General features: G+C 48.0%; 1 protein-coding gene across 3 annotated transcripts in view; it reads left to right on the forward strand.

The window, feature by feature from the left end:
* The window catches only part of JCAD (junctional cadherin 5 associated), a 149,040-nt gene that overhangs the window by 114,538 nt on the left and 11,639 nt on the right, over positions 1–22,863 (forward strand). For all 3 annotated transcript variants that reach the window (XM_030798438.1, XM_030798436.1, XM_030798437.1), the window contains 2 exons: positions 49–388; positions 17,741–21,507. In XM_030798438.1, coding sequence (XP_030654298.1) covers positions 108–388; positions 17,741–21,507 — 4,048 coding nt within the window. In that variant the 5' untranslated portion in view covers positions 49–107. The remainder of the gene's footprint in view (positions 1–48; positions 389–17,740; positions 21,508–22,863) is intronic.

The following is a 22,863-nucleotide window of genomic DNA, read 5'->3' on the forward strand; positions in this document are numbered from 1 at the left end:
ACCTCCAGGGAGACCTAGTCACAAATAGAGCTCTCTGTTGTCCTGCAGTGCTAGGTCCTGCCACCACCATGGTTCCAGTGGTTGAGCTTTGCTGAAGCCCGGGCATCATGTACAGTGTAGAAGACCTCCTGATCTCTCATGGATACAAACTGTCAAGAGACCTCCCGGCATCACGCGAGGATAACCCCAAGGGGCGCCAGGCAGCGAGGACTGGGACACGAGCAGGCCAGGGCCTGCAGAATGGGCATGAGGATGGCCCTGCGGCCCTCGCACATCGTAAGACGTCTGCAGGGAAAGGACACGTGAGTGACTCCGAAAGCCGCCGCAGCACACCGAGAGGCCACGGGGAGCCCCAGAGCACTTCTGCTTCCAGAACCTCGGAGGCAGGGTAAGTTTCACTGTAAACCGACCATTTTCTTTTGACTCAGGAGTTTGGCAGTGGGTGATGTGTAGGTAAACTCTTTCAACTCTATATTTGGCCAGGGCCAAGGAGGGAGAAATGGTATTAAACACAAGAGCACTTTTTTTGTTTTTTGTTTTGTTTTATTTTTGAGACGGAGTCTCGCTCTGTCGTCCAGGCTGGAGTGCAATTGTGCAATCTCGGCTCACTGCAACCGCCTCCAGGGTTCAAGCGATTCTCCTGCCTCAGCCTTCTGAGTAGCTGGGATTACAGGCGTGTGCCACCACACCTGGCTAATTTTTGTATTTTTAGTAGAGACGGGGTTTCACCATGTTAGTCAGTCTGGTCTCGAGCTCCTGACCTTGTGATCTGCCCGCCTCAGCCTCCCAAAGTGCTGGGATTAGTGAGCCACAGCACCCGGCCACTTTTTTTGTATTTTTAGAGACAAGGTCTCACTCTGTTGCCCAGGCTGGAGTGCAGTGGTGCAGTCATAACTCACTGCAGCCTTGACCTCCTGGGCTCAAATGATTCTCCCACCTCAGCCTCTCGAATAGCTGGGCCAGGTGCACACAACCACACCTGGCTAATTTTTATTTTTTGTAGAGACAGAGTCTCACTGTGTTGCCCAGGCTGATCTCTAACTCCTGGCCTCATGCAGTCCTCCCACCTCAGCCTCCCAGAGCACTGGGGTTAGAGACATGAGCCACCACGCCCAGCCCAAGATCACTTGTTTCCACTGAGATATTCAGGGTGTTCCAGCAGCACTTAGCACAGGGCTTGGCCATAATGGGCCTTCAGTAAATAGCAGTGAGTAAACACATTCTATCATGCTAAATGCCATGTGTTAGGACTCTGCTTCTTGGTTCCCTTGTAATCTCTTCATCTTGCCTCAGATAGGAGTCATTTTAGTACTTTGTAAAAGCTATTTCACAACCACGCACCCATTCACAGTATATTTGGCTTTCTTATTAACACAATTCAATATTTTGCAGGTTACAGAGAGTGAAAAGGGCTCTGTATTCCCCTCCGTTTGTAAAACAAAACATTTCTTCTGGTATATTCATAACATTCCATTGGCTTCTGACCTATCTTTTCCTTGCACACACACTGGCCCTAATGTGGGCATCCCATCTGAATACAGCTGCATCTGTGGGTGTTTCCTTACAACAAAAAGAGAGGGCGGGTTAGCTAGGGGAACAGGATGGTAAAAAAGGAGAGAATTTCGGCAGCTTGCCACAGAGCCAGGCTGGGAGAGGAGCCCTGAAACCCTCTCCCAGGCGGTTTCCACCTGGAGGAAAGCTTTGTCATCCCTCCTAACACTGTGTTTGCCTTTAGTGCTGCACTGGGACCAGGCACAGATTGGGGAGGAAGAGCTCTGAGTCTACAGAGCGTGTTATGTAACTGCATGTCAGCAGTTAGATATGGACAAAGGACACAGACGGAATCAGGGACCTTTCTTTAAGAAAAACAAACAAACACACAAAACAGGCAAGTCTGATGGGAATGAACTCGCCTCCCATGGTTAGAGGTCACCCTTGCAGAGAAAGGACCTTCCTTGTTGGTTGACAGTTTTCAGGCAAAAATGGGAAGGATTTTGTTTTTAGAGCCAGAGCACTTAACACATTATTGTAGAAAAGCAAAGGTGAGAGCCCTCGTTTTTGCCCAGCGTAGTAAAAGCAGGTTTAAGTCGCCAAGTCAGATGCTTCTCCAGACAGGAGCAAGAGGAGTTAGCACTGATGGAGCCAGGCTAAGGGGGGAAAATCACAATGAAGAAGGGGCTGGAAGCTGTTTCTCTTTCACCTTGTGCTTCAGAACTCACACTTCTGTCGACTACTGTCAAGGCCTTCACTTTCTTGGCTGCCATTTTCCAGCATGGAGCTGGAAGAGGGGTCTTATGGGTGAGTTGGCTGAGGGTTCAGATAACCTTAATGACTACCACACAAATGGGTGCTTGTTTTTTTTTTTTTTTTCATTTAGTTTTCTGCTGAGTATATCTGTACCTTCCAACTTGGATATCAAGGTACTGAGATTGTACCTTGTCTCCTGTTTCTTTTGTTTCTTGTACAGAGTCTTACAGTACAGGGCATATATGGTTATTTAATACATGCTCATATGTTCAATTTATTCTTTCTCCAACTGTAGCAACTGTTAAAAAGCAGAACGGTCAGTTTCTAATGAAGTAAAGACAGGGCTATGGAATCCCTGCAGATGGACCATGTAGGTTATGTGGGGTTTCCCTCAAATTTGAGGGGCTGGATCAGAGTTGAGTCCCATGGTGGGAGGCAGGAGAATCCCCTTTGGAATTCTGTGTGGGCAGTGCAGCCGCCAACCTCATCTACAACTCTCTTGGGACTTTCTAGCCCCTTGTGTGGTAACAGGTTCCTGAGGACTATGGCATAATCAGATCTGCAAGCTGCCTTTCTTTCCGTCCTGAGTGAAAGGCTCAGATAAGTGGCTTTGTGTAGCCCTGGGATGTTTTCATACAGACGACAGAGTTCTCAACAGATCTGGCCTCTTGTCCATGTTGTTGAGATTGGCCGATTCACTTAGATGGTGTAGAGTGGCTTTTGGATTGAAGGTTGGCTCCTAGGGTAGAAACAGCAAATGCATACATGTTTGCAGACATCCCTGCCAGTGCCCCAAGCTTCAGAGACTGGCTGCAAGGTTCCCTGGGTTGAAATGAAAGACTTTATTTTTTTAGGTGCCCAATAGAGAACTGAAAATTGGAGGGAAACAGAAAGGTAGGCATGAAGGAGAATTGTTTTTCCCCATCAGAAACAAAGTGCTTTGGGAAAAAGTTAATAGGTGTCAATAGTTAACAGCTTAAATTAAAAAAAAAAAATAAGCCAATACTACTATGGCTTATGTGAATTCTGAATCTGATGAATAAATGATGCTGTCAGATCCCAGTCTTTGGTTACTCAAAAGCACAGGTGTGGTCTTGCTGCCTCCTCCATCCCACACAGTGACCTCTGCTGGGCTGGCCTCCCGGTCTAGGGGGTACCTGGGGCCCAGGATAGCCCTGTCCAACTTGAAGCCATCAGCATGATTGGAAAGGGTCACGAGGATTCCTCTTCTGCAGTTTCTTGGTTGAGGGCTGCCTTAAAGTGTGTCCCCACACTTTGAGCCAGTCCTCAACACCCCACTGATGTCTTGGGAAAGATGGAGATCAAGGTCATTTGGAAGGCCACAGGGGCTGAATGGAAATTTGTTTGTTTTATTCTGACAGGATAGTAGAGACCTAGGCATGTTGGTAGTATTATTATCTTATAACTGAAGAACATTGCATTCATCCAATGTGTGCTGCTCTAACAGGCTGGGTAATTTACGATGAATGGAAATTTATCAGTTCACACTTCTAGAGGCTGAGAAATCCAGGGTCAAGGTGCTGGTATCTCATGAGGACTTTCTTGCTGTGTCATCTCATGGTGGAAGGTGAGAGAGTGAGATCAAACAAGAGAGAGCTGAACTCATCCTTTTATAAGGGCACCAATCCCACCCAGGAGGGTGGAACCCTCATGACCTCATCACTTCTTAAAGGTACCACCTCTTAATACTGTTACAATGGCAATTCAATTTCAACAGGAGTTTTAGACGGAATAAATATTTAAACCATAGCCAACACAAAGCCCAGAGGATGTCACTGGCCATCAATGGCTGCTCAGTGCAGCAATGGAGGGAGCCCAGCTTGGGCCACAACTCCCCCACCCCCGGGCTGCCAGATGTCTTGGGGCTGCCACCCTGCAGCAGCACTGGGCCTGGCTGAGCTCTCCCCAGGTGAGGCCTGTTTTCGTTTGAAAGGAGCACTTGATTCTGTGAGCTCCTGGGGTTACCATCACTGAATGGTCTTTTCTCAGTCCCTTGTCTTCCACCCTCCCCCTGGCATACATGGACGTGTGACAGCTCTCAGAGCCCAGCTGTGTCCCTTTCCTGTCTGGAGAGGCCTATAAAGACTGCATCCTGACCTGTCTACACGAGATAATGCACATAACACTGCTCTTCTGTGGGCGTTGTAAAGGGAGCATACATGGAAGGCAGGATTATCCATCATCTGGGGCTTAGCTGGAATATCAGCATTGTCTGGTGAGAATGGTCAGGACTGTTCCTTACCCTGTAATGATTAGTATCAGTTTAGAACAGAGTTTCTGATTTAAAGACCAGCTCTATCTAGTAAAACTTTTTTATTTTTTTTCTTTTTCCCTTTCTTACTTGAGGGACTTCTAGTAAAACTTAAAAAAACAAACACAAATATGAAGCTTTGATGAGATTTTCGAGCATGCAGGATACTTGTTTCCTAATATGCTGAGGGGGCTGTTGCTTTGAGCTTTCACTATTAGCAGATCAAGTAGTATTGAGCATCTAGGACAGGAGAAGAATGACAATTCTGTTGTGAAGAAAGGCAAAGGAGCATGTGAACTTGCTAAAAATCTCTTAGGTGCAAGTAGTGGAGAAGGACCAAGAGTTGGTTCTCCTTCATACATAGTTTATCTAAATTGATGAGTAGACAGTAATTGTTTTTGGAAGCTACATGTTAATGTGTTGGGCCATCGTTTATATGACTGGTAACTTTACCAGCGTTTAAAGCACAGCAGATGGACTGTGAAGCCTGAGTCCCTTGTCTCAGGGGTCCTCCTTGCCCCCGGGCTGAAGACTTCCTAGCAGTAAAGTTTCCCTCCTTCGTAGATCCTTTGGGAGGCAGGAAGTGGAACCTACCTGAAAGGAAAGGGAGGGGTCGTTGTAAGGATTCATGGAGAGATTCACGGACCATTCATAGGAAATGGAGAAAGACTGGCTGGCCTCATTAGACATGGAATGAGAAGGTGTCCCCCTGGATTGTGGGTTATTCCCCTGGGGACTCATTCCTCTCTGTCCCCCATTGCCACCCATCTCTGCGTCTCCGGGTACTTGTTTTGCTCCTCTTCCCTTCCCTGACAGCTTCTGCTTCCCTGTACCTCTGGCTGGCAGAGACTTAGACCCCGCCCTTGCTCCCCTTGATGGCTTAGCTTCAGAACCCACTGCTGACAACTGCCCGCATCTCTTAGTTGAAACTTTTGAAAAAATTGAGTTTCAGACAGCCAGTGGAGGCTTGAGTCTGGGTTAGGGTGTCTCCCTACTCCGATCAGACGGGAGGGGCTGGACAAGGGAGAGGGAGGTTGGATGGGGAGGAGGGAATGACCAGGCATGGGTGCCTAAGCTTTCCCCGCTGCAGGGGCTGCGGGTGAGGACAGTTTCCAGGCCACAGGGACTGCCTGTGTACCCCAAAACATGTTCTCTTCACAGACCATTTGACAAATAACACTCAAGACTTGGCATTTTCCCCTTTTTAAGTCATTGACTCCACAGAGAGCTCATCTAGATGCTAGCCGGCTCCTAAATGGTCTCAGTTAACAGATTGTAGTGATGAAACTGGCTGTAGGCTTTGCATGAAAGTCACTTACGTGGTCCAGGAAAAGACTCACAGGCCATGTCCAAAGCTTGCCTGCTGACACACACACACACACACACACACACAAACACACACACAGATTAAGAGGAAGTGGGCAAAGAGGAAAAACTGTGTTATCTGCACATGGAGGAAACTGCATGCTTAAAATACAAGTAGCCAAAACTAAATAATACTTAACGACCATTAAAATATGTAAAAGGCTGTTATCAGGCACTCAGGGTTTCCTTAATGTGTTTCCTTTGAAATATTATAATCAGAGGAAGCTGTAAAATACACTTAACATAGCAGAGGTTTGAAGCTGAAAGTTATACCATAATTGGCTCCTCTCTGCATAGCCCCAGGAATTCTGGTAAGATTTTTTTGTTAGTTACCCATGAGAATAACTTGTAATTATCTCCTGTCATCAGTGGCAGTTGTAACTAATGAGAGACTTAGCAACCTAGGGAGAGTCTCTGATGTGGTGGTCTGGGGCCCTCATCTTGGGAGGTTTCCATTTGATCAGCAAACATCCATTCTAGATAGTGCTACTGGATATGGTAAACAGTTCATTTTCAGGGTCTTTTAAAGCTTCTCTTAAATCATATCCTGCTTATAAGGGTTTTCCAAAAACAGAGAATGCTTCAAGTTTAACATCTGTTTCTATGTTCCTCTTTCTTTTACAAACTTATAAATCCACAAACACGATTTGCCTTTTCACTGCTTTTCATCCTAAGCATTAGCTGTTGGTATTTTGACCTTGTTACAAGGCAAAGCCTGTTTTTCTTGAGGGCTGGCATGCTCATGAACACTAGGAAGATGCAGGCCACCTCTTCCCCCACTGTCTTCTGTATGCCTTTCTCCTTGGTCTCATTTGTAAGTGTGGAAACTTCCAGAAGGGCCTGAAAGCTGGTCCTCTCTCCTGCGTGTGCCCCATGTAGCTTTTACCAGCACCAGTTTCCCCACTAAAAAGCAGGTTGTGTCCTTTGAACGTGAGGCTTCTGGAGGTGCAGTGGTGTGTGGAGGTGCAGGCTTCTGGAGTGACAAGGAAGATCCAGCGGCAGCACCACTGAGGGCCTCATGCATCTTGATGGTTATGCCATCCCCAAGAGGAGAGTTGTTCATGTGGAATTCTGCCTTCAGCTAGAGAACTGGATGAGTCTGAGAGCTAGGAAATGCCCCACAGAGAGACACCAAGGTTAGGAATGTGAGACGGGGGTCCAAAAGAGACCTGAGTGGGTCTTCCGGTCCAGCCACTTTGCCTCAAAGATGGCTGTGCCTCTGCGTTCTCGACAAAGGACAGGGTGTGGACTGGGGGTGTCACTGGTGGGCCGCTGTGCAGCTATGGGGCCTGGGACCTTTAGGCAGCCTCCCTAGGGTGTCGTCACCAGAGACCCAGCTGCAGGGTCCTTCAGGCTCTCAGAAACCCATGACTAGTGACCACCTTTTCTGCTCCTCACAGCGCTCATCTTGGCTTCTGAAGAACCGTGGGTCAGAGGCACCGCGAATACTCCATAAATATTCGTTCAATAAATGAATAAGTAAATGAAAGCGAGAGTGGTGCTAGAAAAAGGCAAATGAGAAACGAGGCTGGTCTTTCTCCGTGTCTATCATGGCACTCTGTGGTTCACACTGGTGAAGGCAGTTTAACATAGTAAAAATCTGACATGCCCTTATTTAAGAGAAAATATGAAAATACTGAAATAATCTGCCTTACCTGTTAGATACGCATGAGAGAGAATGGATTACAGCTTCTCTTCCTGCCTTGTTTTAATAAATGAAATACTGGTTTGTTCTACATCCATATTGTGGAAATGGGTGTAGCTTCTTCGTCAGAGACCAGCCATGCCCAGGAGGAGCAGCGTCTTGTGATGACAGTCAGCTACATCACTCTTTCCTGGCATTGTGAAGGCCTGTTGATTACAACTTAGACAAAGACAATGCCGATCTGAAATAATCATCACCTTCAGACAGACACTCGGTTCTTCACCCTTTCCTGTGTGCCACCCACACCCCCTTCCCCAGGCGATCAAGCAAACAGAGCTTCAAGATAACCTACTCCATTGAGAATGTATTTTAATTGAGTTAATACCAAATGAAACAAGGGCTTCTTATGTGTCAGGCACTGTGCTAAACACTCTGAATGTATCATCTCATTCAATTCCTCCCAGGATACAAAAAAGGAAGGCTTAGTCCGTCCCTGCAGTACAGATGAGGCATCAGAGGCAGGGGCAGTTAAGGACGCTGCCGACAGCCTTCCACTGTACAGCCGTGGTGTTGGCCTTTAAACCCACGCCGCCCCTCCAGTGGCCAGGGCAGCTGCTCACCACTCTACTGGCAACGTTCCAACACTGCTCCTTGTTGGTGTGGTGAGAAGCCAGAAACCACCCCTCTGCAGGTGCCCTGAGCCTGGACTGTTCTGTTGACCCCGGGCAGCCATCTTTGGGTGCCAACTGCAGGTTCATCTGGCTCCCCAAGGACCGGCCACAGACATTGTCTTCTCCGCCTATTTTTCTCCATCTGTACCTTTTCTTCCTCAAGTTAGGGAATCCACAAGAAAGTGATGAATAACACTTTGAAGGTATTATCTCATTTCATCCCTCCCAGAAAACTCAAAAGGAAGGCTTCTGTCCCTGCAGTACAGATGAAGCATCAGAAGCCGAGGCTGGTCCGGCTGCCCAGCCGTCAGGTGGGAAGGGCCTCGCGTTGTGGGAGGGAACAGTGTCTGCCCTGCGTGCAGTCCCCAGGACTTCTCCTAGTCACTCGGGTGGGGAACCATTTCTCTAGTGCTTCCTGTCCCTGCCTGTGACAACACCCTCAGGGGTGGCTTCCTGTAAGCCCTGGGATGCTCCCGGGATGATCATTGATGTGGAGGGACAGGGTCCTCTATCAGTGGGATCCTAGCATGGGAGGAGCGTCAACATATGGCCCTGTAGGGAGTTTGCCTCCGAGTAAGGGCCACCCAGTGTGGCTTCTTGCCTTTACATTCATTAGAAGGCATCAGTGCGTCCTTGCCATGTTAATCAGTAAAAGGAGTGGGCTCATTTAAATAGCTGGCATGAGTCAGAGGTTAGGGGTTTGTGACCCAGCTTTCTTCCCTCGGAAGTGCAGTTGCAGGAAGGATGTTGTTCAGAGATGCCCTGACTCCCAGTGAGAGGTTCTAGCACCTTCATCGGGGACACATTAGTACACGCAGCTGGTGGCTGCCCCAGGAGCCCTCACCAGCTCCACCTACCTTTTCTCCAGGTTATTGTTTTCCTTCTCCTTCCAGGTGGACCTATGCCCTTCTTCCTTCATTTGTATCCCTTTGCTCCATCCTGCTTCTCTCTTCTCTCTTCTCTTCTCCCTTTCTCTTTCTCTTTTCTTTCTTTTCTTTTCTTTTCTTTCCTTTTCTCTTTCTTTCTTTCTTTTTTTTCTTTCTTTCTTTTTCTTTTTTTGAGACAGGGTCTCTCTGTCACCCAGGCTGGAGTGCAGTGGCACCATCTCAGCTCACTGCAGCCTTGACCTCCCAGGCTCAAGCATTCCTCCTGCCTCATCTCGAGTAGCTAGGACCACAGGCACTCACCACCACATCTAGCTAATTTTTCTTTTTAAATTTTTTGTAGAGACTAGGTCTCCTTATGTTTCCCAGGCTGGTCTCTAACTCCTGGGCTCAAGCGATCCTCCTACCTCAGCCTTTCAAAGTGCTGGGATTACAGGCGTGAACCTCCGTGCCGGGTCTCTCTTTGTCTTCTCTACCTGTAGGTTGGTCAGTGGTCCACAGCAATGAGGCGCCCCCTTGCATGAGTGGTCTCCCAGCCCCTGATTTTGTTACGTGCATTAAACACTACTAGAATTACCATGACGGTTTCCAAGCTGGCGCCATCCTTCACATCAGCACCAGTTGTGAATTTACTAATTTATGAAAAGGAAGCAACAACCCCAAAACCCAGTCCCGGGGCGGGGCCTGTGGACCGTGGCCTCCGACTTACCTTGTGTGTATAAAAGTTCTTTACTAGACCTTGCAAAATCAAAAGTCTACTGAAGCCTTAACCCAAAGATGATTCAGAAACCTGCTGGCAACCACAAAAGAGCAATTTGTGTCCCTTTCTAGCCGTCAGAGTTTAAAAAATATTATGGTCTTGTGGCTGGCCAGGTTGGCACTGTAGTGGCAATGGCTTCCAACTTTTTTTTTTTTTTTAATTTTTCCCTTCTGAGCTCATCTTTGTGGAAGCCAGACCCAAGCGCAGGAGTTCAAAGCCCATGCTATGGAGGAAGTATGACTTCAAGGGCTTCCATCCAGGTCGATATCAGTGGGTGCCTTTCCAAAATGCCTCCTACTTAATTTCCTCTGTGCACGTTGATAACTCAAGTGCCTTTGAATTGCTTTCCTGTGCCCCTTCTTCAAATGTCCAAATTTAGCATCACTTCTAAGTCCTCAAATTTATTATGCTTCCTCTTCCAGACCCATTATTTGTGTATTATTATTTTTTTTAATAACAAAACTGTGATCTCCGGAAATAGTCCACCAGGTACTTTATGTTTTAACTGAATCTGCACTGTCTGTCATCTAGAGTCATTCATTGTGACATCACAAAAAGCATTAGCCTGACAACACATTAGCAGTCTGACTGGGCATTTGTGGATTTTCTAGTTACAATTCTGCCAGCGCAACCTACAATTCTTGTTCAAATTGAACTTTGCTGAAGAGTGATATTCATCCATTATGTTTTCGGAGTAGTTTTCTCTTTTCTGACTGACCTTTAATTTTATGCTAACCTCTATACTTCAGTCTTCATATTCTCCGGACCCCAGATTTCCCCTTTCCAAAATTAGCCCATTCGTTACCCTGTGTCAGAGGAATATTTGCACAGGGTGGTATACTGAATAGACCAAATCACGCTGAAAAAAGAAATTGCAGGCTTCCAGGCCGAGAGCTTTCAAAGCAAATTCTGGAGTGGAACATGGCTGAGGCCATCACAGAAGCATGTTAGGCACCTGACAGCGGGGTTGGTGAATGTGAGTCGCTCTAAAGAGATGCCCAAAGCCCCTTCTGCCAACCAGAGGAGAACGCTGCTCCTGGCTCTTTCAGTGAGACCTAGAGCCTTGGCGCTCAGTTTCTGTATCTAGATACCAATGCCTAGATACAGACGCCTCCAGAAGGGGAGTGGCTTTTGAAGGAATAGGCTAGGCCAATGTGTCATGACCATCCACTGGTCCAGAACATGACATTAGGGTTGGAAAGCAATGGAAAGCAGCAGGCATCTGCTAGACTGCAGATTTGGGAACCAGGAAGGGATCGCTGGATAAAGGCATGGCTTTAATGGGGCCTCCCCAGCCCCACCCCAATGATCACAGCAAAGCACGGCCGACTGAACTTTGAGGGCCCCCACAGGAGGACCAGGCTCAGGATTTTGTTCATGGAGGAGGGAAGGGTAACTGTCTGTCTCACTTCCCACAGAACCCCCAGTTCATTAGGCAGGCAGCAAGCCTGTAGCTGATTTCTTAAGTTAATCCACACATCTATCCCGTGCTCCTGGGTATCAGGCCCAGTGCCAGGCTGCAGCTGCCCGGGTGATAACAAGTCAGTGTGGCTCATGAGGACCTTGGAAGCCACTGAGAAGATGGGGAATGTGAGCCAGTGGTTACAGGCACTCCAAATGTTGCTATTTTTTTTCCTTTTTTTTTTTTTGAGATGGAGTCCTGCTCTGTACTGCCCAGGCTGGAGTGCAGTGGCACAATCTCAGCTCACTGCAACCTCCACCTCCTGGGTTCAAGCCATTCTCCTGCCTCAGTTTCCCAAGTAGCTGGGATTACAGGCACCCACTACCGCGCCTGGCTAATTTTTTGTATTTTTAGTAGAGACGGGGTTTCATTCACCATGTTGGTCAGGCTGGTCTCGAACTACTGACCTCAGGTGATCCGTCTGCCTCAGCCTCCCAAAGTGCTGGGATTATAGGCGTGAGCCACTGTGCCCAGCCCAAATGTTGCTATTCTAAGGAGAATCACTTTTTAAAAGAAGGGTATCATTTTCCATTGTGGTTGAGAAGGAGTCATGTGAACGAACAGAACTGTCTCCTAATTTTTCTCATAATTAGCTGCTGCATATGCAGTGAATAGACTTGCTCATTTTCTGTTAAACATGTTGTTTTTCACATGCTCATATTTCAGATGTTTCCCAAGCAGTTGCTAGTAGTTGTTTCGCTGGCCTCATCTCTCCTGAGATGAGAGATGGGGCTACTGGCAAGTGTAACTTCTGTTTCATCTCCGTCCCGTTTACCCGGGAATTCTGTGTAAAGACCCTGCTTGTCCCATTAAACTCGTGGACACAATTTGTCTGGGCGATCACATTCCACTTTGCTTTCTTTATCTTTTTCCCACCCTGTGTTAATGTGTTCAGCATGTTTTTTTAAAAGTGCCATTGTTAATGTCTTTTAAAATGTAAGATAATTAGTTTCATTTTTCTAAAAAGAAAAATTTGATCTCATTTCCTTAAACATATCAGAAAATATATTTTTGGCTTTGAAACCATATGCAGCAGTACACATTTTAGCTGGTAATGGGCATCCTATAGCAAAGCTACTAGAAGAGCCATTCTTGCTAACTTGTCTGAAGGAGAAATCTACCATAGTGACCCCCATGGGGAGTCCGCTTGCACCTGTCAGAGCCCAGCCCTTGCTAGGTACAAAATACATGTTTACTAATTAAATGGTTTATAGTTTTCTATGTCATGTGGACTGCATTGCAAAGTAGATAATTTAAAATTTCCCGGATGACCTGTATTTTTATTAAATTGGAATTTTGGCATCTTGTGCAAACAGAAGGAAGTTTAACCCAAAATTCTTAGTTATTTTGGTTTGTTATATATGGCAGTTTTGACGAAGTTAAAGTGATAGTGTAACATTTTTGGGTGGAGAAGAAAACCAACCACGCTCCCTCTGTAGGAAGTGACAGGCTGTTTGTATTCTTGTCCTATTTCTGTCATTTTTTATCTGTCTTCTGATTCTGCTCATGGCGTGTACTTGCACAAGTAGCACCTTAGGATTTTAGCCCCTTCTCTAAGCACACTGTGAAACTCGAATATCAATTGAGAAAACGCGTCAAAGCCACACAGTACGGTTTCCTCGCTAAAGTCATGCAATCCAGGAAAGTGTTCACAGGACTGTCAGGAATGCGAACGGTGCTTCATAAAAGCCTACTCACCATCAGCCTAAGAGCAGAGGTAAGAGGGTAGATTGTTTCTGATGCAAAGCACCAACCACATACTTCCTAATGATTTCTTTTAGCCTTTCACAGTGGGGTGTAACAATTGTAATGCCTTATTACATGGTAGTTTTTAAGTCTTGCCCTTGGATTTTCTATAGAGTCTGCGAGCCTATAGACAGTAGGTGCTGAAGACTTTTCAGTGGTTCATGTTCTACAGCGTTTCTCAGGCTACTGATTGGTGGTCACACAGGAGTCCCCAGGGGAGGACTCTGTGGCTTCTGGAGCTGCAAGCCTGGCTCAGCTAAAGTGAGGAGGGAGAGAGGAAAGGGGCTATGCAGGGGGGCCAGTGGCGATGGCTTTCAAAATGACTAATCTGTATAGAACCTGACCAGGAAGCCCTCTTCTCAGCGTTCAAAACCCACATGCTGGAAACATAATTTCAATGACAACAAAAGCAGCACAGAAATTGTGACCTCCTACTGTGCCCGGTGTTAAGACAGCTTATACCACATACAAGTCGTTAACACAGAAGCACTGAGGCTGCTCAGTGGCAAATGTCTTACCTCAGATTGATTTTGGATATTTTCTGGTTTTCCAGCCCATAACTAAGCTTTGCTGTAAATGACTGCCTAACAAGTTATCAGGGGATAGAAGTAGATACAGAATTATTGTTATTATCATTATTATTATTATTATTGTTATTATTATCTAGATGGAGTCTTGCTCTGTCGCCCAGGCTGGAGTGCAGTGGCACGTTCTCAGCTCACTGCAACCTCCTCCTCCCGGGTTCAAGCGATTCTCCTACCTCAGCCTCCCGGGTAGCTAGGATTACAGACGCCCGCCACCACACCCGGCCAATTTTTATATTTCTATTAGAGACAGGGTTTCACTGTTGGCCAGGCTGGTCTCATACTTCTGACCTCAGGTGATCCACGCACCTCAGCCTCCAAAGCGCTGGGATTGCAGGCATGAGCCACTGTGCCCGGCCTTGGATACAGAGTTTGAGGGGCTATCCTTACCTTTTAAGGCAAAGAGGTAATTCCAAAATAAGAATAGTAGCAATAAAAATAGGAGTTTTTACCAGCGCTCCTGCCCACAGCCTTCTGCCTCTGTGATTGGAAGGGCTCTCCTGCAGCCCAGGGCCCAGCAGGGACTCTGCCCAGGCTTCACCCACCGTTGCTGCATAGAACTGGTGGCCTCGCACCTCCCGGTTTCATGTTGTGTTCACTGCTGTGCCACCAGCTGAAAAACAGACTGTGTTGCTGGAATCATTTGAAACCACAAAATGTATAATAACACCTAAGCACATGGGGAAAAAGAAATCGACCTCACTAGTAATCAAAGAAATGCAAATTAAAGTAGTGAGAAGTTATGGGGAAAAATAGTTTTAATAACTAGGGATAAAAAGGTTCAGCAAGACCAGCTCTCCTCTGCACGACAGGAGGGACTATAAATTGGATAGTTTATCTAAGGTCAGTTTGACAACATGCATCACACAACACCCCATGATCTTTTCTAAGGACTTACTCTAAATGATCTGAGACCTACATCACGTGTTTGTGAACAATAGTGTTTTTCAAAGTGTTTTAGAATAGAATCCACATCAATGTCCAACATTGGTAAAGGGTTAAGTAAATCCCGTGTGTGTGAGGGAATACAATTCATCCATAAACATGAAGCACCTGAGGGGGTTTTCATTACCCTGGAAGAAGTAAAATGCAGGGTTAATTGAGCACTTCAGGTTCACATTTCTTGGCTTAGAGCTCTTTCCCAAATCCTTGCAAGCTGTGTAACTTGGGGAAATCATTTAACCTACCTGTGCCTCAGTTTTCTTATCTGTAAAAGCGGGAAATAGTGGTAATTATAACGTTGAAATGAAATAATTCACTTGGCATGCTTAGCAGCATGCATGGTACAGCATGGGTGCCCAATAGATGTTAGTATTAAGCAAGTTACTTGACACCTGTGCCTCAGTTTCCTCCTCTGTAGAATGGTAGTGACAGTAGTTTCTACCTCAGAAGGATGTTGGTGAAGCTTAAATGAGTTAGTTTGCAGAAAGCACATGGCTTGGACCTAGCACACAGCAACCACAGTGTAAGCAGCTGCTGCTGTTTGTGCTACAAGTGTCAGGAAATGTTCACATAATACCAGATACCTAGTAGAATACTCAGGTGTTCAAAAATTCACATCCTCACACACACACACAGGTGAGGAGATATGTATCAAAGTAACCATCTCTGAGTAGAAAGAGTATAAGCAATTTTTGTTTTTTGTACTTTTTTATATTCTTCCAACATTCATTTTCAACAATGAATCCATCACTGTAATAACTTAAAAAGCAAACAGCTATCCTAGACTTGAAACATTTTTCAATGTCAGCCCAGCCCATGGTTAATCAAAACTGTTGAGTCCCCTGAACTTCCTTCCAGTTAATGGTTTTTCCCTATTACATGGCCCTAGTCTCTGATCATTCATGGGTAGTAGCTTAATATTTCTGCACATTATGTTCTTCAGATACTTTCCTTTGGTTGCATTAGAACTGTGATTCTGAACTCTCCATGCATGCTAGAGTCATTTGGGAGATTCTGAAATATACTGGCTCCTCATTAGACCAATTAAATCCAAATATTTGGAGATGGGCCCTGAGCTTTGGTATTTTTTAAAGGCTCACAAGGAAATCCTAATGTGTGGCCCAGTAGTGAACAACACCCTGCATTTGATACTACCATTTCCTGCCTTGCAGAGAGTTTCACCCCATGAACAGGGCTCCCCTCTTCCTGTAGTCAATCTCAATGTAAGCCCTAGCAGTGTTTCCCAAAATTGAGGATACGAATCCTCTGAAGTGCTTGTTAAAAATACAGATGGGGCTGGGCGCAGTGGCTCACTCCTCTAATCCCAGCACTTTGCGAGGCTGAGGCGGGCAGAAGACTTGAGGTCAGGAGTTGGAGACCAGCCTGGCCAGTATGGTGAAACCTCATCTCTACTAAAAATACAAAAATTAGCCAGGTGTGGTGTCAGGCGCCTGTAATCCCAGCTACTCGGGAGGCAAGCACAAGAATTGCTTGCAACCAGAAGGTGGAGGTTGCAGTGAGCCGAGATTGTGCCACTGCACTCCAGCCTGGGTGAAAGCGAGACTCAGTCTCAAAGAAAAAAAAAAATACAGATGGGCCAGGCATGGTGCTTCATGTCTGTAATCCCAACACATGAGGAGGCTGAGGTGGGAGGATTTCTTGAGGCCAGGAGATCAAGGCCAGACTGGAAAACACAGCAAAACCCCATCTCTACAGAAACATCTTAAAATTAGCAAGGCATGGTAGAGTGCCTGTAGTCAGTCCCAGCTACTTGGGAGGCTGAAGTGGAAGGATTGCTTGAGCCCAGGAGTTTGAGGCTGCAGTGAGCCATGATTACACCACTGCACCTAGCCTGGGTGATAGAGTGAGACCCTGTCTCAAAAATAAATATATAAATAAAAATATAAATACAAATGCCTGCGCCCTAACCTAGACCTACCAAGTCTGAACTTTCAGAGGGAGAGACTTGGTAATGTGTATATTTTACAAGCCCACTGAGTGATGCTTACCATCAGAGAGATGAGGGGACTCTGCTAGAGACATCTTTCTCAATCTTGGCTGCACACTGGGAATCTCTGGGGACACTTGGAGAATCTCAGATGCCTGATTGCCTTGCCCTGCATTTACCACCCACACGTCTTAAGATTGTAATGTAATGTGTCTAGGATACTGCCTGGCATCTGGATTTTTGAAGTCTTCCTGGATTCTAATGTGCAGTCAGGGTGAACAACCACCAGCAATGATGGTTCTCAAAGTAAGGCCCTGGGACCAGAATCATCAGCATCATCTGGGAACTTGCAGATTATAGAGCCCCTCTCCAGACCCACCAGATGAGAAGCTGGGGATGGGACCCAGCAATCTGTGTCTTAGCAATTCCAGGACTCAGTGATTCTGATTCTCACTAAAGTTTCAGAACCCTTGTTTAAAAGCAGTGTTTTTAAAAGCAGGTTCCCAGATTCCCTCCCAGAGATTGCACAGGAGGTCTGGACTGAGCTGGGAATATGCTGCAAGTGGTCCACGACCACACCTTGAGAAATACTACTGAACAGTTAACCCTTGTTCCCTTGGGCATTTTTTTTTTTCTTCTTATGAGGCAGGGTCTCACTGCTGCCTGGGCTGGAGTGCAGTGGCACGATCACAGCTCACTGCAGCCTCGAACTCCTGGGCTCAAGCAATTCTTCTACCTCATCCTCTGGAGTTGCTGAGACAGGTGGGCACTACCATGCCTGGCTGATTTTTAAATTTTGTGTAGAGACAGGGTCTTACTATGTTGCACAGGCTGGTCTCAAACTCCTGGCCTCAAGAGATTCTCCCACCTTGGCCTCCCAAAGTGTTGGGATTATAGGCATGAGCCACGGTGCCCGGCCTTCCACCAGACATTTTAATGTTTATAAGGACCTTGACATCTCTGGAGTACGCCCAACATCCCTGTATTCTTGTGGGCTGCCCACTGCTGCCCCTTCTTGGCCCTTGATGCCAAAACACGTGGCTGTCTTCCAACCATAATTAATGGGATATGTTTTCTTTCAAGCTGGCAAGCACTGTGGCTGGGAACCAAATTTTCAAAGTTGCTGACCTGAGTTTGACTTCGAACGCCAGTCACAGAAGCAGATGAAGACATGTTTCTTCTGTGCCTAACGTCTGTGACTCTTTGTTTTGTAGGTTTTATAATCAACCCACCTCAGCATGGTCCTCTCATCCCCCGATTGGTAACGACCAAGCCTACCGGAGAAGAGGACGGCAAGAAGCCAGGAGCCAGAAGCCGAGGGAGCACGAAAACCTGGAGGCCAGAGGAATGGCCCAAGCCCACAGCCTGCCTGTCCACATGAGGGAGGGTCCATGGGAAGTTGGAGGAAGGTCAGAGCATGTGATGAAGAAGCCGGTTTGGGAAGAAGAATTGAGAATGTCAGGTCCTGCCAAGTGGCAGAACGTCAGCCTGGAAAGCTGGAAGCAGCCAAGGAAATTAGGGAGGCAGATGTCTGATGGGGATGGGGAGAGACTGTTTCAAGACCTGTACCCATTCATTCAAGGAGGACATGTGTTGAATTCTCAAAACAAAGGGAAGTCTCGCTCACTGCCTAGAGTTCTTTCCCCCGAGAGCCTGAGTTGTACGGAAATTCCCATTCCATTAAATGAAAGACATTTACCTAAAATGCCACCGTATCCTCCCACTTGCGCACCAAATTTGGACTCCATGAGGAATTCTGAGAAGAGTGGCTGCTCAGCCCCATTTCCCCGGCCTAAGTTTGGGAGGCCCCTCAAGCCCCCATCTTACAGCTCGCACCAGCAGTCTAGGGGAGGAGCGGACAGCAGTGACTCTCAGGACAGCCAGCAGATGGACGCCTATGTCCCCAGGCATGAGCTCTGCCTGTCAGACCCTGGATTGGAACCTCCAGTGTACGTGCCTCCACCCTCATACAGATCGCCCCCGCAGAACATCCCAAACCCCTACTTGGAAGACACGGTGCCCATAAATGTGTGTGGCGGTCACAGTCAACAGCAGTCTCCGACCGAGAAGGCTGGGGCCAGCAGTCAGCCTCCTTCAGGCTCCCCCGGAACTGGGAATGAGTATGGTGTGAGCCCCCGCTTGCCTCAGGGGCTCCCTGCACACCCCCGACCCGTCACTGCCTACGACAGCTTCGTTCAGTACATTCCCTTTGATGATCCACGGTTACGACATTTTAAACTAGCTCAGCCCCAGGGTTTCTGTGAAGACATAAAGCTTGACAATAAATCACATAACTCCAGTCCTGTCACTGCCCAAGAGCTGGCTCATGGAGGAATGCAGCCTGATGGTGCCATTTGGAATCCACAGAGCTTAATACCCCCATCGGGGGATGAGAGAGGCCCGGTCTTGGCCGATCCCAGCCCCCGGTGGCTGTGGGGCCAGCCCCCCGGGGATGGGGAAAACAGTGGCCTCCCTGACCAGAGAGACCGCTGTGTGGCGAGGGAACAGTGGCCTGATGTGAGAGGCAGCCAGCACGGGCACACTGGAAGACAAGTTTCCTCCCCTTATTCACAGGGCGAGAGCACCTGCGAAACTCAAACCAAGCTCAAAAAGTTCCATACTGGGACTCGGACCAAGAAAAGTTCAAAGAAAAAAATGAATGAGACTATATTTTGCTTGGTTTCTATCCCGGTGAAATCAGAATCACATCTGCCAGATAGAGATATGGACAACAATGACTTAAAGCCCAGTGCTGATCAAAAGAATGGGTCTGATAAGAGTCCGGCTCTGCAAGAACAGAGTCTGCTGAGCATGTCTTCCACCGACCTGGAGCTGCAGGCCCTCACAGGAAGCATGGGTGGGAGAACGGAGTTCCAAAAACAAGATCTAGGGGAACTAGAAGACAGACAAACAAATGACCTCAGTTTCATCCACCTTACAAAGCACAGAGAACTCAAGCATTCTGGCTCTTGGCCAGGGCACCGGTACAGAGATCAGCAAACACAAACCAGTTTCTCCGAGGAGCCCCAAAGTTCGCAGCTGCTCCCTGGTGCAAAGCTGGGAGGGCCGAGTCGTGCAGCATTGAGTCCAAAATGTTCAGACCCTGCTGCCTCCGAAGCTCAGACGCACACAGCATTCCCTTCCGGTGATCACAAACAGAGGCCAAGTGCCCCTAACCTGAAAGGTCACAGGTCCCTCAGCCCATCCAGCAACAGTGCATTCTCAAGGACTTCCTTGTCCGTGGATCAGGCACCGACGCCAAAAGCAGGCCGAAGTCAGCCCTGCATGGATGTCCACGGGCTTGGAGCCCACCCTGGGCCTAAGCGGGAGGTGGTGAAGGGGGAGCCCACAGGCCCGTGCAACAGTAAACAACTCTTTGGGCAGTTTCTCCTGAAACCGGTCAGCCGTCGTCCCTGGGATTTGATCAGTCAGTTAGAAAGTTTTAACAAGGAGCTCCAGGAAGAGGAAGAAAGCAGCAGTAGCAGCAGCAGCAGCAGCAGCAGTGAGGAAAGTGAGGAAAGTGAGGCGGAGCCGCAGCAGGAGAACCGTGCTCACTGCAGACAGGAGGATGTGGGCTTCCGCGGAAACAGCCCGGAAATGAGGGTTGAGCCACAGCCGAGGATGTGGGTGCCGGAGAGCCCTGTGTGTAGGTCGGGAAGAGGTGACAGTAAGCCCGAGAGCTGGAGTGAGGAGCTGCAGCCTGGCCACCCACATGCCTGGCCTCCATCCCCGGGCCGCTTTCGCGTGGAAGAAGGTGGCGGTGCACCTTTCTGCTCAGTAGATGGAAGCATGAGTGCAGAGAAGAGACACCTGGAGGTTAGCAATGGAATGGACGAGCTGGCAGGTAGCCCATTTCCTGTGACGAGAATGTCTTCAAGATCAAGTGACTCAAAACCACCGCCCGCGTCCTATCCAGCTGAACCTAGGGAGCCCCGGGAAAGTCAGAAAATCACCAGTGCTTTCAGCTCTGTGAAACCAAACGAAGCGGTCCCTCGGAAGTTTGACAGTGGTGGAGAGAGGGGCGCAGGGCCCCCACTGTCCCTGTCTAACAAGAACCGAGGGCTCTCAGCTCCAGACTTACGGTCTGTGGGACTCACCCCTGGGCAAGAGCAGGGTGCCAGTGAGTTAGAGGGGTCTTTGGGTGAAGCGAGCACAATAGAAATCCCCCCAGGTGAGTCTTTGCAAGCCAGGGCTGCGAGGATCCTGGGCATTGAGGTGGCGGTGGAGTCCCTCCTGCCAGGCACCCGGAGAGAGGGACAGAACCAGCCTGCTGAGCCCGATGCAAGTGCCTGCACCCCAGAGTCCCCCCAGGAAGAGTTGCCATCTCGCCCAGCACCGGCAGATGTCCCCAGGGTGTCCACTGATGCCTTTTATGGCAGGAGGAAGTGCGGCTGGACCAAGAGCCCTCTCTTTGTAGGGGACAGGGACAGTGCCAGGCGGGCTCCTCAGGCTTTTGAGCACTCAGATGTGGACGGGGTTGTCACCAGCACAGACCCTGTCCCTGAGCCTGAGCCCAGCCCCTTGGAGTCCAAGTTCTTCGAACAAAAGGATGTGGAGACAAAACCACCCTTCAGGTCCACTTTGTTCCATTTTGTAGAAAGAACCCCAAGTGTGGCAGGCTCTGAAAAGAGACTCAGAAGCCCTTCCAAAGTGATTGAAAGTTTACAAGAGAAACTGGCCTCCCCGCCTAGGAGAGCAGACCCTGACCGCCTGATGAGAATGAAAGAGGTGAGCTCAGTGTCACGGATGAGATTCCTGAGCTTCAGGAATGCCGACTCCCAGGAGGAGGCCGAGGAATTGAAGGCCACCACAAGGGGCCAGGCTGGGCTCCCAGGAGGCCTTGTGTCTCCTGGCAGTGGGGACCGGGCCCGGAGATTGGGCCACTCACTCTCTGTCTCCAAGGACAGCATCTCCAGGGAAGAGAAGGAGCATCCGGCAGCACAAAAGGAGAAGAGCATGGATCAAGACTTCTGGTGCCCAGGTGAGGAATCAGGCAGACAAGCAGGTGCTCGTTATGCATTTGGAGTTTTTAGTCAGTACAAAATACCAGGTTGGTGGATAGTGTAAATCTGCATATTCAGAAAAGATCAAGTTGACCCTGGGAATTGTTTTATCAAAAGATTCCTCATTTTCGAAGAATTATCCAGAAGCCATCTTTAAAATTCAAGATCTTGTAGTATATTTTATTTTTTTGAGATAGCATCTCACTCTGTCACCTGGCTGGAGTGCAGTTGTGCAATCTCTGCTCATTGCAACCTTCGCTGCTTCCTGGGCTCAAGTGATCCTCCCACCTCAGCCTCCCGAGTAGCTGGGGCCACAGGCATGTGCCACCATTTCCAGCTAATTTTTTAACTTTTTTGTAGAGACGAGATCCCACTCTATTACTCAGGCTGGTCTCGAACTCCTGAGCTCAGGTGATCAGAAGAAGAGTTGAGATAAATGTCAAAAGATCCACATCATAAGCCATGGACTGGAAGGGACCTTCTGTCATTTAGTCTAAGCCTTTTCTCCCTCCCCTCCCATCCCCTCCCCTCCCCTTTCCATTTTTTTCTTTTTGAGACAGAGTCTCACTCTGTTCCCCAGGCTGGAGTACAGTGGCACGATCTCGGCTCACTGCAACCTCCGCCTCCTGGGTGCAAGCGATTCTCCTACCTCAGACTCCTGAGTAGCTGGGACTACAGGCGCATGTCACCAGGCCCAGTTTGTTTTTGTATTTTTAGTAGAGATGGGGTTTCACCATATTGGCCAAGCTGGTCTTGAACTCCTGACCTCAGGTGATCCGCTCGCCTTGGCCTCCCAAAGTGCCGGGATTACAGGCGTGAACCACTGAGCCCGGTCCAGTCCAAGCCTTTTCACAGTAAGGGGAAAAGAAAAACTTGGCCCCCACAAGTTAAGTTAGAGGAATGCCCTCTCCTGAGCTGGACCCTTCCCTCTTCCTACCCGGTCTCCAACAGGTGGTTCCGCTCCTCCCACCCCTTTCTATTTTCTGTTTTGAAACCCAAGAATTTTGAAGCAGATAGAAAAGAGCCATTGTTTCAGTTGGAAGTAGTCAGAGATTTCTATTGAACAAAAAAATGTACATGGGCACTCTCAAGTTTCCCCCAAATACAGTGGGATTCTTAGGGGTGTTAGCCAGTGTTGCTTCTCTGCTCCTTATGCAAAACACATGATTGAAATAATCCTTCGTCGGGGCCCTGTTGGATCCTTTAGTTGGACAAGTTGGGCCTTTGCAGTGGTAGAGAATACTGAGAATGTGAAGGCTTTTGCCATTATGGTGGAAAAAGGGTTACCTGCCCATTTTTTGAGCTGTCAGGATTTATTGTAGCCTTCAGTGTAA

This window comes from Nomascus leucogenys, chromosome 18 (assembly GCF_006542625.1).
Source record: "Nomascus leucogenys isolate Asia chromosome 18, Asia_NLE_v1, whole genome shotgun sequence".
In the NCBI taxonomy this organism is placed as follows: domain Eukaryota; kingdom Metazoa; phylum Chordata; class Mammalia; order Primates; family Hylobatidae; genus Nomascus; species Nomascus leucogenys.